This window comes from Leptonotus elevatus, chromosome 18, assembly GCF_054856555.1.
Source record: "Leptonotus elevatus isolate MCC_2025b chromosome 18, RoL_Lele_1.0, whole genome shotgun sequence".
Lineage (NCBI taxonomy): Eukaryota > Metazoa > Chordata > Actinopteri > Syngnathiformes > Syngnathidae > Leptonotus > Leptonotus elevatus.
The window spans coordinates 7,468,924-7,482,510 of NC_141256.1; the positions used below are offsets into that span (position 1 = coordinate 7,468,924).

A 13,587-nucleotide genomic window follows, 5' to 3' on the forward strand; every position below is an offset into this window, starting at 1 on the left:
TTAAAAAGGAAAAGGGCAAAAGTAAAAGCGCTGAAAAAGTGTACAGCACCTCGTACTCTCAGGTGGTCTCCCGTTCATGTACTAACTACGCCCAACCCTGCTTATTTTCCAAAATTGGGCATTCATTATCAGGGTAAAATGGCCGTAAGCCGAAAGACTGATCAAAACTTAATTCTTTATAGATGCAACAGCACATTTTACTATAGTACTTTTTAGGGTTTGAGGTTGACATGTCACAACCAAACTACCTTTGTTAAGCCAATCAAAAGTCCATAACCAAGAAGTCCCGCCCACCGCCAACCTGCTGTTTCCATGACGTCAGATGAAAAACAAGTAGAATCAAATGATTAGTTCTCCATATCTTTGCTGTAGTGGTGTTTAAAAAAAAAAAAAGTTTCTGAGTGACCGTCAAAGCATTTCTCACCCCAAATTCATACGACTTTGGAGTTTTCACTCCATCAATAAGCTACATAAACAACATCAGGTCACTTTTAACTTGTGTAGACTTCACTCACTAAGTAGTCAATGACACACACCTGTGCCTGCTCGATGGGGATTGGACCAGGCATTTCACTTAAAAGACAAGCTTCTATCCTCATCTGTTTACTTGTGCAGGTCTGATGGTGGACGAATAAAGCGCCGATTTGATGTACTCGCAGAGTGTACTAACTATTGTAAAATGGCGGAGTACACGCTGACTGTAACAACGGGAAACATGCTGCATGCCGGCACCTTTGATAATGTCTATGTCACTCTACTGGGTGAAGAAGGCCAATCCAACCGCACGCAGCTGACCACCGGTGTGAGTCTGGTTAATGAGAAGGTATGTTGAGTAATACTAATCTCAAAAAGTTTGTGATTTTTAGCTTTAGGGTGAAATTTCAGGATGACCCTAAAATGCCCTTTTACAGGTGAACCTATTTTAACTTTCTTGAAGCTTTGAAGACTGAAGTTGCTAAACTATCAGTTGTTTAGAAGGTACTGAAGCATTAAACCTTGTCATATTAATTCAATTAAGGTGACAATACCTTTCACGGGTAGGTTCACTATAAAATGTGGCCTAAGAGTTTCTACTGTACTTTCAGTGCTAAATTTAGCCACAAGATGGTAGCAAAGGACACATTTTGTCTAAATGACGCTCAAGCCTCAACTCATTTTTAAACAGTCAAGCTGCCACTGGATTCTGCCAAATTTGAATGATTGCATGAGCATAAAAAAAGCCAAACTGAGGATGATTTCCAGAACATCTGCAAATATGCAGTCACTTCTGCCATTTAAAACGTTTTCTCACCTGCAGGTGGGAATCTTCTCTGTGACGTCTGCGTTCACGTTAGGATTCCTCCTGCTCCTCCAAGTGGAGAAAGATCCTTTCCATGAATTTGATGATAAGGCGTGGTTTTGCTCCACTATCTCGGTGCGGACGCCGGAGGATGATGATGTTTTCTTCCCCTGCTACAAGTGGCTGTCCAGGGGTGATCTTGTGCTTTTGAGAGGAGGCAGAGGTTAGTGCTCTGCACCAATTGTCATCGTTTCATTTTCTGCATCCATTCATTTTCTATGCTGTAGAAAATGAAAGGATATTTGAGCAAAAGGAGGAACTGCCACAGTATACCACCAAACAAATGCCACAAAAAGGTGACTTACTAGTTATTGGCATAAAATGTCCAGTTCATTTTTAATCTTCCAATTTTTAGGTTGACACAGGTTGTAAACTAAAAATAAATAAATCACCTTCTATATATTTTTTCCAGACCCATTTTTCCCAATGTATTACTAATAGTACAGTCTTCCTACTGCCAGCAGATGGAGCTACCGGACCTTAAACTAAAATGTTTTTGTTTTTTTTCTCTATTGTTAGTAAAGCATACCTCCACTTCAAATAATGAAAATGGGTTAGGTGCCACGGACTTCCGGGTTTCACATATCAGCACCGTTTCCGGCCACTGCTGGCCGCGTTCCAACTGCGGAAGCGCGCAGAGCGTCTCAGCTCGCTGAAATGCTTCAGACAACTGAGACGGACACACTCGCACCAGTCGACGGGAACGCGCAACCGAGGGGCACAAGGGCGGAAGATCAAGCACTGGGACACGACCCACACGTCGCAAACGGCAACTGGAAATGGCGCTAATGTGTGAAAATCGGAAGTCCTGCCTTCTCCGTGACATAGACCCCATTGCTCCTTTATTGGAAAATAAGGCCATTGGATAAAATTGCTCCTTTGTCCAAGATGTAATCTAGTATGAACTAATTTTTGAGTGTTGAGTCACAAGGAATCACTCATTTTAGTTTTAATGATTTTAGTTGGCCAGAAAGTCTCCAAAAGTAACAGTATGTGTTTACGAGTTGGGTTGAAAAAAGAAAAGGTGAGGGCTGCAAAATGGCCAAGACTAGGGTTAGCCACGGCTGCTCAGTTTGTACAGTATCTTATTTGTAATGGAGTCTTACTATAACACTAAATTTGATCAGTTTTATCTTTTTTTTTGTTTGTTTGTTTTTGGTAGCGTCAAAAAGAGGTTATGTACAAACCTGCCAAGCAGAAATGTTTCTTCTGAATCCCCTCGGGCCTGAGGTCCTCATTCTGTTTGCAAGTGTTGTGCCCAATTTTTATGTCCCAACTGAGCCTCAAGGTGGCTATTGTACTAGAAAAACTCATTTTACCAATGTAAAAGTTGACAGCGGACTCATTTTGAACTACCGGTAAGTAACAGTCTTTAGTTGTGGAGACCTGCCTTACTGCATTTCTTGATGTAGTTTAAACCCAATCTCCTTCCATTTATAGAATATATAAATAACTGGCATTTAAAATTTTAGGAAAAAATGCCTCACCAATAACTCCCCCCCCCCCCCCCCCCCCTCTTTCTCTCTCTCTCAAAATGTCAGCCACAAAAGCATTTGAAGACTTCTATCCGCGACTTGAAGACCAACGCAAAAAGGAATTGGTCCAACAGAAGTTAACATACAAGTTGGTAAACCACAGTTTAATCCAATTTCCTGATCATTAAACAGTGTTGTGACTTTTTCTGTCTTCATCAGATGGGACGAGTACGCTGAAGGAATGGCTTATGTCGTAAGCATCAAAGATGTAAATTCCCTCCCACCGGAAGCACACTTCTCATTCTTAAAAGCCAGGGAGCTTGAATACAGGATACGGTTTGCGTGAGTATCAATAACCTTTTAATGTCTCAAATTCTTGAAAACTGAATGCTAATAGTTTTCACATACTTTATCCAGAACGGATGAACTTGCAGAGACAGGCATACTGTATAGTACAGCACGCTGGGAGAACTTTGAGGACATGAAGAATGTTTCCTGGTTCACAAAATCAACCCTTGCAGGTATTGTCTTTAAATTATATATATATATTTATAAAAAAAATAAAAAAAAGAGACTGGGGGGGTAAAATGCACCAAAAACATGAACTCTGTCCAGAAACTGTGTCGCAGCTGTGGAAGAACGACGACTTTTTTGCATACCAGTTCCTCAACGGCGTCAACTCGTACGTGATCCGACGCTGCTCCAAGCTGCCATCCAATTTCCCTGTCACAGATGAAATGGTGACGCCATTTATGGCCAAATGGACCACTCTGGCTGAAGAGATGGAGGTAGCAAACAGCGACTCGAGCCCGATCAGCCCTTGCCAAATGAAAGCATTGATTAGCAACGTGTCTGGATGCTTAACATTCAGTACTCATTCCAAGATGAACCTAAAATGCACTCGCACTTTCAGTTGTTGAACCTAATTTGACCTCCTCTAAACTTTTGAATGCCTTGCTAACTGTTAAATGTTTGAGTAAGTTTTTTTTCGCATTTTGTTCAAACGAGGAGCTTGAATGTAAAATTCACAAGTGTACCCAATTACATATGCAGTGTTTATCCTTCCGGCTTTTACAGAATGGCAACATATTCATAGTTGATTACAAAATCATGGAGGACCTGCCACCAAAGGTTATGGATGGTATACAGGTTCCTCTGTCGGCTCCCATCTGCCTACTTTACATGACTCCTGAGAAGAAATTACTCCCACTTGCCATTCAGGTCTCTTATTTTTTTTTTCTCTATTGCCTGCATAAATGATCAGCTTTGCGTTTTTAAAATAATCTTCTCCCTTCCGCAGCTTGGCCAGCAGCCCTCGAAGGACAATCCAATTTTTCTGCCCAGTGATTCCGAGGTGGACTGGTTGCTGGCTAAACTGCACGTGAGGCACGTTGACACCTTGTATAGCATGTTAGTCACCCATTTGCAAAATACTCACTTGGTAGCAGAGGTTTTTGCAATGGTGACGCTTCGCAACCTGCCGATGATTCATCCACTGTACAAGGTATAAAGTCGGCAAGGGTATTTCTAGAGAGGGGTGATGGTACCACTGTTTAATGCCTCGTTGCTTTGCAGCTCCTGATACCGCACCATCGAAGTACTCTCTTCATCAACACAGTAGCTCGCGCTGTTCTCTATGGCCCAGGGAGATTTCTTGATAATGTATGAAAAATGTTTTTGATCACATCTCCTTTTGGACCAATCCGTCCACTCATCACTGTCGATTTTGTTGAAGTCTTCCATTTCTGCAGAAGGCCAACTGCCGCTCCTGAGAAGGGCACTCGCCCAGTTGACCTACGTGTCGCTCTGTCCTCCAGATGACATTGTTGCTAGAGGTCTGGAGTCCATCCCTAACTTTTATTACAGAGATGATGCTTTGAGGGTGTGGCGTGTCATTAACAGGTGAGTTCCTGGCTAAAAGAGGACAACTAAGCATTTGTTGTTGTTAAAACAAAGAATTACACATTGTATTTAATCCCACTACAAATGATTAGCCTGCTAGCTTAATGCTATCAGTGATAATCACATTTGACAACAAATAATTACACATTTTATTTAATCCTACTACAAATATTTTTAAATACTCTATAGACACTTTTAAATATTGCATTTCTTGGTACTTTGGTTTAATCTGTACATTCTAATTGATCACTCAGCTTTGTCGAGGCAGTGGTGGCTTACTATTATCCATTGGACATTGAAGTGTCTGCAGATTCTGAGCTTCAGCAATGGGTCAATGAGATTTTCAACTATGGGTTTCTGGGTAATCCTGCTTCAGGTATTGACACTCTCACTTGTTGGTTTTTGATTATGTGAAAGGCAGTATGGAGGTGAAAAGTGGACTACTTGTGTATTATTGCAGGTTTTCCTTCAAGCATTCAAAATGTGGAAGAGCTTATCAAGTTTGTCACGATGTTGATCTTCACGACGTCAGCGCGACATAGTTCAGTGAACAGGGCACAGGTGAATACTTTGAAGACCATATATGGAAGGAAGTTTATATCGTCCAAATTTGACAGTTGCTTGCTCCCTATAGTTGGATTTTCTAAGTTGGATCCCGAATGGTCCTATGTTGCTTCATCTGGCTCCACCAACTGTAAAGGGAACTGCTACCATGGATGACTTCCTCATGACTCTGCCCAACAAATCATTCGCATCAATCACCTTGGCTCTTAATTGGTTCCTTAGCAAGAAATATGATGACTTTGTAAGTTAAATGCTACTGTTTTTGAAGTAAGACTGCTACATTGTTTTTTGTCCATCCATAAAGGTGTCTTTGCTCGTCTTGATCAGGTCCCTCTGGGTCAATATCCTCAACGTTTTAGTGAGCCTGCAGTCTTGAGGATGATTGAGGATTTTCAAGCAGAGTTGTCCACAATCAGCCATGCCATTGACAAAAGGAACGAGGAGCTTCAACTGCCCTATCTGTACTTGAACCCCAAAGTAATTGAAAACAGTGCAACTATTTAACTGTTAAAGGAGGCGGCCATTGAAGTGTACAATGCCTTTGCTGGTCAATAAAGTCTCCATGTTTGTTATCTTGAATGCTGGCCTCTATTATTGTATTCACAAACTCTGGGAAGGAATTCCTGGGAAGAAAAAGAATAAAGATTGTTGACATTCATGAGCAATGTTCCCTTTACTTTTCCATGTCTAAGCATTCCTTGGACCATGGTGAGCAACTTTAGGCATGTCCACCTTGTAAGAATGAGTGTTCCCGTCCACCTAACATCAATTGTGCTTCAACACACATTGCGGCTCGTTTGGAATTTGAACCCTGGAACAGGAATAACGATTTTATACCACTTTGTTGAAAATTGGCCCAAATTGACTTGTAAATGGAGAATTTTGTAAAAAATATTTTATAATAAAAATGCATGCAGTAAAAAGTCATGAGTGACACTATATCAATGTGGGTATAAAGGATGGAAAAATAAAAATATTAAATGATTAATGTTTTTGGTTAGTGTAAAAGTTGAGTGTTTCACTTGTGACAATCCTCGAAGGATTTTAAGAACTCCAGTACACCTAAATCAAACATAATTTTCTCAAATTTACACTCTTAATATGATGCTTAACTGTTCAGTCTTTGGTAAATATAAGGCTAGAGATTTCAAAAGCATGACAAAGTAGCCTAGTGTACGCAATTCATATTTTGTCAAAATTGAGCAAAATTTCACCTGTCAAGGGGGGCTTGACTACGTTTGCCTTTAGCCCCCAAATAACTAGCATTGCATATGGACCAAACCAGTTTGGTAAGTGCGTACGCTTGTACAGTGATGACGCCAGGCAGCTTGGAGCTGCAAGAACTCATGCAAATTGCATCATCGACACTTGAATATGCACATCGCGGTAACAATGTGCTTCAGTGTGCAGAGATATTTTCACTCAGCATGGTTGCACGTTTCCCCGGTTGGTTATGAGGGGATTGGTGAGTTGAACCGCACGAATGATGCGTCTCCAATTGACATGTGAAACAGAATGCAAATCAACTGTTTGTTTTTTTCGTTTATACCTTTAGCCAACAAACTGCAAATGTAGTGCAAATGTTGTGGACCGATGACTATCAATGCAATGTCAAATACCTTCTGGCCTTTGTCATTGGGATGCAAATATACTATCAGGTGAGTATGAGAGTCGAATCTAGTGTTCAGTCTGCACCTTACCCAAAATCAACCCACAGATGGATGGATCCGCCTTGTTTAACAAGTTTGTCATGTACGAACACAACTTTGCCCATGAGGGTTGTTGCATGTTTTGGTCCTGTGCCCGTTTTGGTGTGTAGCAACTTGAACTTGCTGACATGCAAACTCATATTACATGTTTGTCTTGTCTTGAGGGCACATACTCACACAATCTTCACATAAGTATTAAGTTTACTACCTCTTGCCACTCTAGTCTTTGCAGCTGAAGGAGGCAGACACTAAAAGACACACACAAAAAAGTCGCAAGGTTTAGAAGAAAACTGGAAACTCTGGAAAAATCACTTTTTAGAAGTCAGGTTTGAAGACACCTTGCAGCTGTTGTTACTGAGAAACCATGGCAGAGTACAAGCTGGAAGTAACGACTGGCGGAAGGGGCTATGCGGGTACATTTGACCACATACTCGTCACCTTGTTTGGAAGTGAAGGGCAGAGCGAGAAAACAGACTTGGACAACTGGGGCATCGACTTTAAGACCGGGACGGTGAGTCAGATAATGTGAAATGTCATACATTTTGTGCATGTACTGTACACTTGTAGACAAAATTGCTAGTTCCCGCGTGGCCACTAAAAAAACTTCAGATTGGGATTTGCTGAAATGCGTAGAGCCGCAAAACGTCTGGGAGAATGTCCTTTTGGACAGATGAGACAAAACTGGAGCTTTCTGGAAAGTCTCATCAGATATATGTTGCAGATCCAAGAATGAAGCACACCCTGACTGTGGAAAATCGCAAAGGTTCAGTTATACGTACAGTACATCAGGGTGTCTTGAATCTATCAATGAAAATGAACAATGACATTTGAAGACTATAGTACAGTATAATGGCATTCTGGAACAAAATGTGCTACGCTTTGTCAAGAATTCATGGCCCCACCCCACCACACCCCACCCCACCCTACCCTGTGGTTTACCATGGATGTTGAAACTTTCCCCTCCTGGCCCGTCAGGTTCTGATGGGTTCCCTCATGTTCTATTGTGGCTTTCTACAAATGAAACACATCTAGTACAACCAATACGGTTTTTCATCCAGTTAGGCATCACCGGTGCATATATATAATTGTTGCTCTCATGTCTTCAATTCTAGAGTGACACGTACAAAGTCAAAACCGGTGCATCTCTGGGGAAACTTCTGCTGCTGAAGGTAGAGAAAAACCCACGTTTTTTCCTCAATGACGATGAGTGGTTCTGCTCTAAAATAGCAGTGACCACCCCGGAGGGAGAGACACTTATTTTCCCGTGTTACCAATGGCTGTCCAACAACGAGGTAGTGGAGCTGCGAGGAGGAAAAGGTTTGGGTTCTTATTCGCATGAAAAACATATGATCAGTTTCCTTAGTTTTTGTTATACATTAAACATGTTTTGTTTTGCGTTTCTAGCCATGAAGGCTGTTGAAGACGACCACCCATTGTTGATTGAGCACCGCAAAAAAGAGTTGGCCTCTAAAAAGAGCAACTTTCAGTAAGTTCTTCCGAAAGGTGCAAGCATGAAGTTATTTCTGTGTGCTCTAAAACGTGTTGCTATCCTTGCTAGATGGGCCTCGGTCAACGGAAGACTTCCTAACCACAGCATTTTTACGACATTAAGTGTCCCTGCCGAAATCCGCATGTCGAAGTCCAGACTTAAAGAAGCTGAGTCAGCCTTATCTTCGGGGTAAGCTTGTGAAGTGTTAACATCGCGCCCCAACTTTGTGACATTAAGTTGTGACTTCTCCGTGAAAGCATTTCAATCATGTTGCACTTTAGGGCTTTGGAACTCAAGTTGAAGGGGATGCTTGGATCTGAAGAAAGCTGGCAAACCATTGAAGACATGAAAACAATCTTCAAAAAAAGAAATACAGAAATATTAGGTCTTAACCCTTCAAAGAACCACAAAACTTTGGAGCTCTTATTCAATTTAGGACTTCAAATTAGTTTGTTAAATTCACTTCCTTTGCCATTTTTTCAGAGTACCTCGGTGAGCATTGGAAAGAAGATGACTTTTATGGGTACCAGTTCTTGAATGGCACTAACCCCTGTCTGATAAGACGTTGTTCCGAACTTCCTCCAAATTTCCCAGTCACCGAGGAAATGGTGAAGCCATACCTAGAGATAGGTATGCCTCTATACAACGAATTTAAGGTATCTACTGTATAAAGCGTCGCTTACTTTGATCATGCCCAGCAGATATTCCATTCCAAAACATTCAATAGGATTTAACAACTTACTTTCACACAGAGAGGGAATATGTTCCTCTATGACCAGAAGATTTTGAGTGGAATACCAGGAAAGCTATATCATGGCAAACATCTGACAGTGCCTGCTCCTCTCTGTCTATTATACCTGAATCCTGAGAAAAAACTGATACCAATTGCAATACAGGTATTAGACGGTGTAATAGCACCACTGGTCAATTGATAATTAATTGTCGATTGACAAGAAAGTACATTTTTCACCATGTTCTCTAATGTTTTGGTAGGTGCACCAACAACCCTCAAAGGAGAACCCCATTTTCCTCCCGAGTGACTCGGAGACGGATTGGCTGCTCGCCAAGATATTTGTCAAAAATGCTGATATGATGTTTCACCAGGCAATCTCTCACCTTAAGAACACTCACTTTCACGCTGAGGCCTGGGCTATGAGCCTTCTTCGCAACTTCCCTCTAATTCATCCCATTTACAAGGTAGAGTGTGCATACACGGAACATGAGTAGACTTCCAGCTCTTGCCAGGGAAGTCCCCAGTAGCTACCTTAGGTGGCTCCTCTCAATGGGTGGGATTAGCAACTCTATTTAGTCTCTCCGAGGGGTAGAATCAGCAACTCAAGAGTCTCTGTGATATACGAGTTTTTCATTCTAAGAATGAGACCAGGCGTCCCTATAAAGGAAACTCATTGAATCCATCCGTCTGTCCATCCATCCATGTTGGTCTTACATTCACACCGCGACAGCATGGGAATTGAATCCACAGCGCCTGCACTGAAGTCAGGCGGATATACCACGACATCTTCAATGGCAGCAACTCGTTTCCGTTATGTAAAATGTGTCCGTTGTAACCCTGCCCAAACCTTGTGACCGTAAGGCCTAAAATGCGACTGTTTCTATGCTGCCGTTTATGTGTTCAAATAAACATGCATTTTAAACATTAACTGGGGCATTCCTCCCTTTCTGTATAGTTGCTGATCCCTCACTTCCGGTGGATTCTCCATGTCAATGCTCAGGCCCGTGAAATTCTTTTCGGACCTTCTGGGTCGTTTTCAATGGTACGACTGCTGACTAATCATTGTACCCCAGTTATTTTCTCTCTTGTTTTTTTTCCCATCTGACTCCAGCCATCTGTCTTATACTGTACGTGACTAGACCTCATTTGGAATTGATGGCACTTACGAGCTAATGATGCGGACACATGCTGAGCTCACATACAGCTCACTCTGTATACCGGACAACATCCGCGCCCGAGGACTCGAGTCCATCCCCAACTTCTACTACAGAGATGATGGCCTTAAACTTTGGGATGTCATCCACAGGTTTTTTTTGTTTGTTTTTTTACACCATAATAAGTCATTGACAGAAGTGGATTGAAGCCATCCAAGAGAAATATTGTGAATCGTTTATACTTGCCAGATTTGTGAAGGCTGTAGTTGAATACTACTATCGTTCAAACAACGATGTCGTCAAAGACTCTGAGCTACAAGGATGGATCAACGAGATATTCACTCACTGCTTTTCAGGGAGTAAATCTTCAGGTATGAAACTATATTTAATTTGCCAACACAAAGTCTGCATCGCGACGACACTATTTTTTCTCTCGAAAATGTTTGTCACAGGATGTCCGGAGGCCTTTCAAAGTGTTGAGCAGGTGGTCAAGTTTATCACCATGGTGATCTTCACTGTTTCAGCTCAGCATGCTGCTGTCAATAACGGACAGGTGAAACAACATTAGACTCAAAAAGTCTTTTTGCACATACATAGGAACCTCCTCCATGTGCGAGACCTAGAGTCGCCGTTTGTTTGGTTAAGCAAACAATGAAAATTCTAAAGCGAATTCTTCTCTTTTAATACTTTAGTTTGACTACCAGATTTTCATCCCCAACGGTTCCTTAACGTTGCGCAAGCCCTCTCCAACCGCTAAAGGGCAGTCCAGCATGGAGACCATTTTGGAGACGCTCCCAAACGTTGGCGAGACAGTCACGACGGCAAGCATTCTATATGTGCTCATACTGGACTACTCTGATTCCGTAAGTTGAGCATTGGTGACGTCTCAAAGAAAGCTATGATCTCATCTTGAGGTTTTGAAAACAAGTTGACGCGACTTCCTGATTTGTGACACTTGCAGGTGCTCCTCGGTTCATATCCTGACGAACGATTTCAAGAGCCTGAAGTCAAGCAGATGATGAAGGAGTTTCAAGCACAGTTATGCAATCTTAGCCAAGACATCAAGGCCAGAAACGGAAAGCTCGTAGTTCCGTACACATATTTGGACCCAAGTCAAATGGACAGCAGTATTATTAAGTAAATAAGAGCTTCTTAATGGATGACAAACAACTGCTTTTGCATGGTAGAAGGTGTTTTTAATTTTCAAGGCAACAGATTGTAAGTTGCTGTTGGTATGGCTATCGGTAAATATTAAATAATGACTTATCCAGTAACTTGGCAATGTTGCCATTCATACAACAGAAGAAGTAAATGTAGATTGATTAAGGGCTATATAAATAAACTTGACTTGACATGTGCGAGTCAAGATCATTATTTTTACTCTATCCGGTAAAATTTTGGTGACATTTTTGTTGGTTGGTGTTCGGTGAGTTTTTTCTATTGTAAAATGTGCTTTGGTTCAATAAAAGTTGGGGAAACAATGATCTACTGTTTGATATGAACACAGTTGTAAAAGCAGATGCTAGGACGGTTCACTTGAAAGTGTCAGCTCCAATACTGTTCCCGCTCATATGAAATAGACAAGCATACAAGTGATTACTTCACCACAGCCTTCATTGATAGTTTGTCTTGGGGGTTATTCTCATACCAGCCCAATCTTTAGCAGGTAAAATGCATGCTCTATTGGATTTAAGTCTGGAGATTGACCTGGTGATCTCATTTGTTCTTTGGGCTATTTTGAGTACATGATTAAAGCTGTCCCAGACACTTGGGTTGTAATGTGTTTTAATTTGGCAGACGAAAGGTTTGACGAATGATTTTATGAGTAAAAACATTGATGATTCAAAATAATGCAAAAACGTATAAAAGACCCAGTCTTCTGAACAGCACTTTTAAGTGAACGGCTCCCATCAAAGAGCCATAAGTCCCATCACAAGTTCATAAAGATTTCTTCTCTAAAGACGTGTCACGTTGTCATTGAAGGTTATTGAACCTGTTCCAGAAGAAGACATACAAGTTCAAGTTTGAGTTTGTAATGTAAGTCATCGGCTTACGATTGCTGCCCGTTGGGGGCTTTGCTAAGTTGCGACCTGACTCTGTTTTTCATACATACCATCTGCATGCTTTTTGCCTATTGATAATGGCGGTTTCTTTGTCTATCTCGCCTATATTTGATATTAAAATTTGAATATGCAGTAGACTTTACACACTGCATCTCATCACTCAAGGCGAGGGAGGTAAAGGTTAAAAAGAGAACATTGCCGTCAGATATAAGCAGACCACTGGAACCACGGCTCAAACTACCTCGAGACTTTAAGTCGGGTTTTTAGAATTACATTGTTCCGACTACTGAGTGACCGTGGCAGAGTACACGCTGAAAGTAACGACAGGAGGAAGGACCTTTGCCGCAACCTGGAAGCACTCTGGACAATGAAATGAAGGTATCGCAAATTAAATTCATGATGCCTGGCAATCATTCGATTCCATCCCAAAATATTGACTGAGATGTATTGAAACACCTCTGTCACACAGAAAGGGAATACATTCTTCTATGACCAGAGACTTTTGAGTGGAATACCTGGGAAAGTTTTTACATGGGGAAAAACTGCAAGTGCCTGCTCTTCTCTGTTTGTTGTACCTTAACCGCCGTGAGAAAAAACTGCTGCCGGTTGCGGTACAGTTATTTCACAGTGTAATAGTACCACTAGTCAATGGTTGCTGAATCAGTGTTTCAACATTTTTCACTAATGTTGTGGCAGGTGCATCAACATCCTTCAAACGAGAGCCCAATTTTCCTCCCGAGTGACTCGGAGACGGATTGGCTGCTAGCCAAGATATTCGTCAAAAATGCGAATATGATGACTCACCAGGCAATTTCCCACCTTAACAACACTCACTTTCTCTCTAAGGCCTGGGCGATGAGCCTTCTCCGCAACTTCTCTGTGATTCATCCAATTTACAAAGTATAGCTGACATTGAGTTGAATGTTTTCTATGTGTTACTCCATCCAAGCACGGACAGACAAAGTGGTTTCCCTTTACAGTTGATTTATTTAAGGCTTGACTTTTCGTGAAACGCCATCACCACTAGGGCTGGGTATCAATTCTAATTTCCTCAATCGATTCAATTTCGATTCACAAGAGTTCAGTTCAATTTGATTTCGATTTTTCCCCGATTCAATTCACTTCACTTTAATCCGATATTGATTAATTATTTAACATC

The 13,587-nt window shown here is 41.5% G+C and overlaps 3 protein-coding genes across 4 annotated transcripts in view; 2 read left to right on the forward strand and 1 right to left on the reverse strand.

The window, feature by feature from the left end:
• The window catches only part of grm1a (glutamate receptor, metabotropic 1a), a 95,570-nt gene that overhangs the window by 40,356 nt on the left and 41,627 nt on the right, over nucleotides 1-13,587 (reverse strand). The window contains exons 3-5 of the mRNA XM_086061758.1: nucleotides 7,198-7,237; nucleotides 3,474-5,903; nucleotides 1,292-1,483 (exon numbers count right to left, since the gene is read on the reverse strand). The gene's annotated coding sequence lies outside the window, so the exon portion shown is untranslated. The remainder of the gene's footprint in view (nucleotides 1-1,291; nucleotides 1,484-3,473; nucleotides 5,904-7,197; nucleotides 7,238-13,587) is intronic.
• Nucleotides 680-5,784, forward strand: LOC147158415 (hydroperoxide isomerase ALOXE3-like). Its single transcript, XM_086061771.1, has 14 exons — nucleotides 680-823; nucleotides 1,298-1,502; nucleotides 2,881-2,962; nucleotides 3,034-3,156; nucleotides 3,232-3,335; nucleotides 3,430-3,662; nucleotides 3,892-4,035; nucleotides 4,115-4,318; nucleotides 4,390-4,476; nucleotides 4,550-4,716; nucleotides 4,971-5,092; nucleotides 5,177-5,277; nucleotides 5,351-5,521; nucleotides 5,608-5,784. Exons 1-14 carry the CDS (start codon nucleotides 680-682, stop codon nucleotides 5,782-5,784), a joined length of 2,064 nt encoding a protein of 687 aa, XP_085917897.1.
• Nucleotides 7,111-11,849, forward strand: LOC147158416 (hydroperoxide isomerase ALOXE3-like). 2 transcript variants are annotated; one of them, XM_086061764.1, is made up of 14 exons: nucleotides 7,114-7,500; nucleotides 8,102-8,306; nucleotides 8,394-8,475; nucleotides 8,548-8,667; nucleotides 8,760-8,863; nucleotides 8,962-9,134; nucleotides 9,231-9,374; nucleotides 9,472-9,675; nucleotides 10,167-10,253; nucleotides 10,351-10,517; nucleotides 10,615-10,736; nucleotides 10,818-10,918; nucleotides 11,058-11,228; nucleotides 11,327-11,849. In XM_086061764.1, exons 1-14 carry the CDS (start codon nucleotides 7,354-7,356, stop codon nucleotides 11,504-11,506), a joined length of 2,007 nt encoding a protein of 668 aa, XP_085917890.1. In that variant the 5' UTR covers nucleotides 7,114-7,353; the 3' UTR covers nucleotides 11,507-11,849. The 2 variants fall into 2 exon arrangements, with proteins under 2 accessions (XP_085917889.1, XP_085917890.1); XM_086061763.1 differs by having other exon boundaries at nucleotides 7,111-7,500; nucleotides 10,615-10,918.

Bases quoted from the DNA above. Each gene is read 5' to 3' on its own strand.
- LOC147158415 (XM_086061771.1), top strand. From the start codon at position 680: ATGGCGGAGTACACGCTGACTGTAACAACGGGAAACATGCTGCATGCC. The intron at 1,503-2,880 runs GTTAGTGCTCTG...TCAAAATGTCAG, and splicing joins GCTTTTGAGAGGAGGCAGAG to CCACAAAAGCATTTGAAGAC. The intron at 3,157-3,231 runs GTGAGTATCAAT...TACTTTATCCAG, and splicing joins GAATACAGGATACGGTTTGC to AACGGATGAACTTGCAGAGA.
- LOC147158416 (XM_086061763.1), top strand. From the start codon at position 7,354: ATGGCAGAGTACAAGCTGGAAGTAACGACTGGCGGAAGGGGCTATGCG. The intron at 9,135-9,230 runs GTATCTACTGTA...ACTTTCACACAG, and splicing joins CTCTATACAACGAATTTAAG to AGAGGGAATATGTTCCTCTA. The intron at 11,229-11,326 runs GTAAGTTGAGCA...TGACACTTGCAG, and splicing joins TACTGGACTACTCTGATTCC to GTGCTCCTCGGTTCATATCC.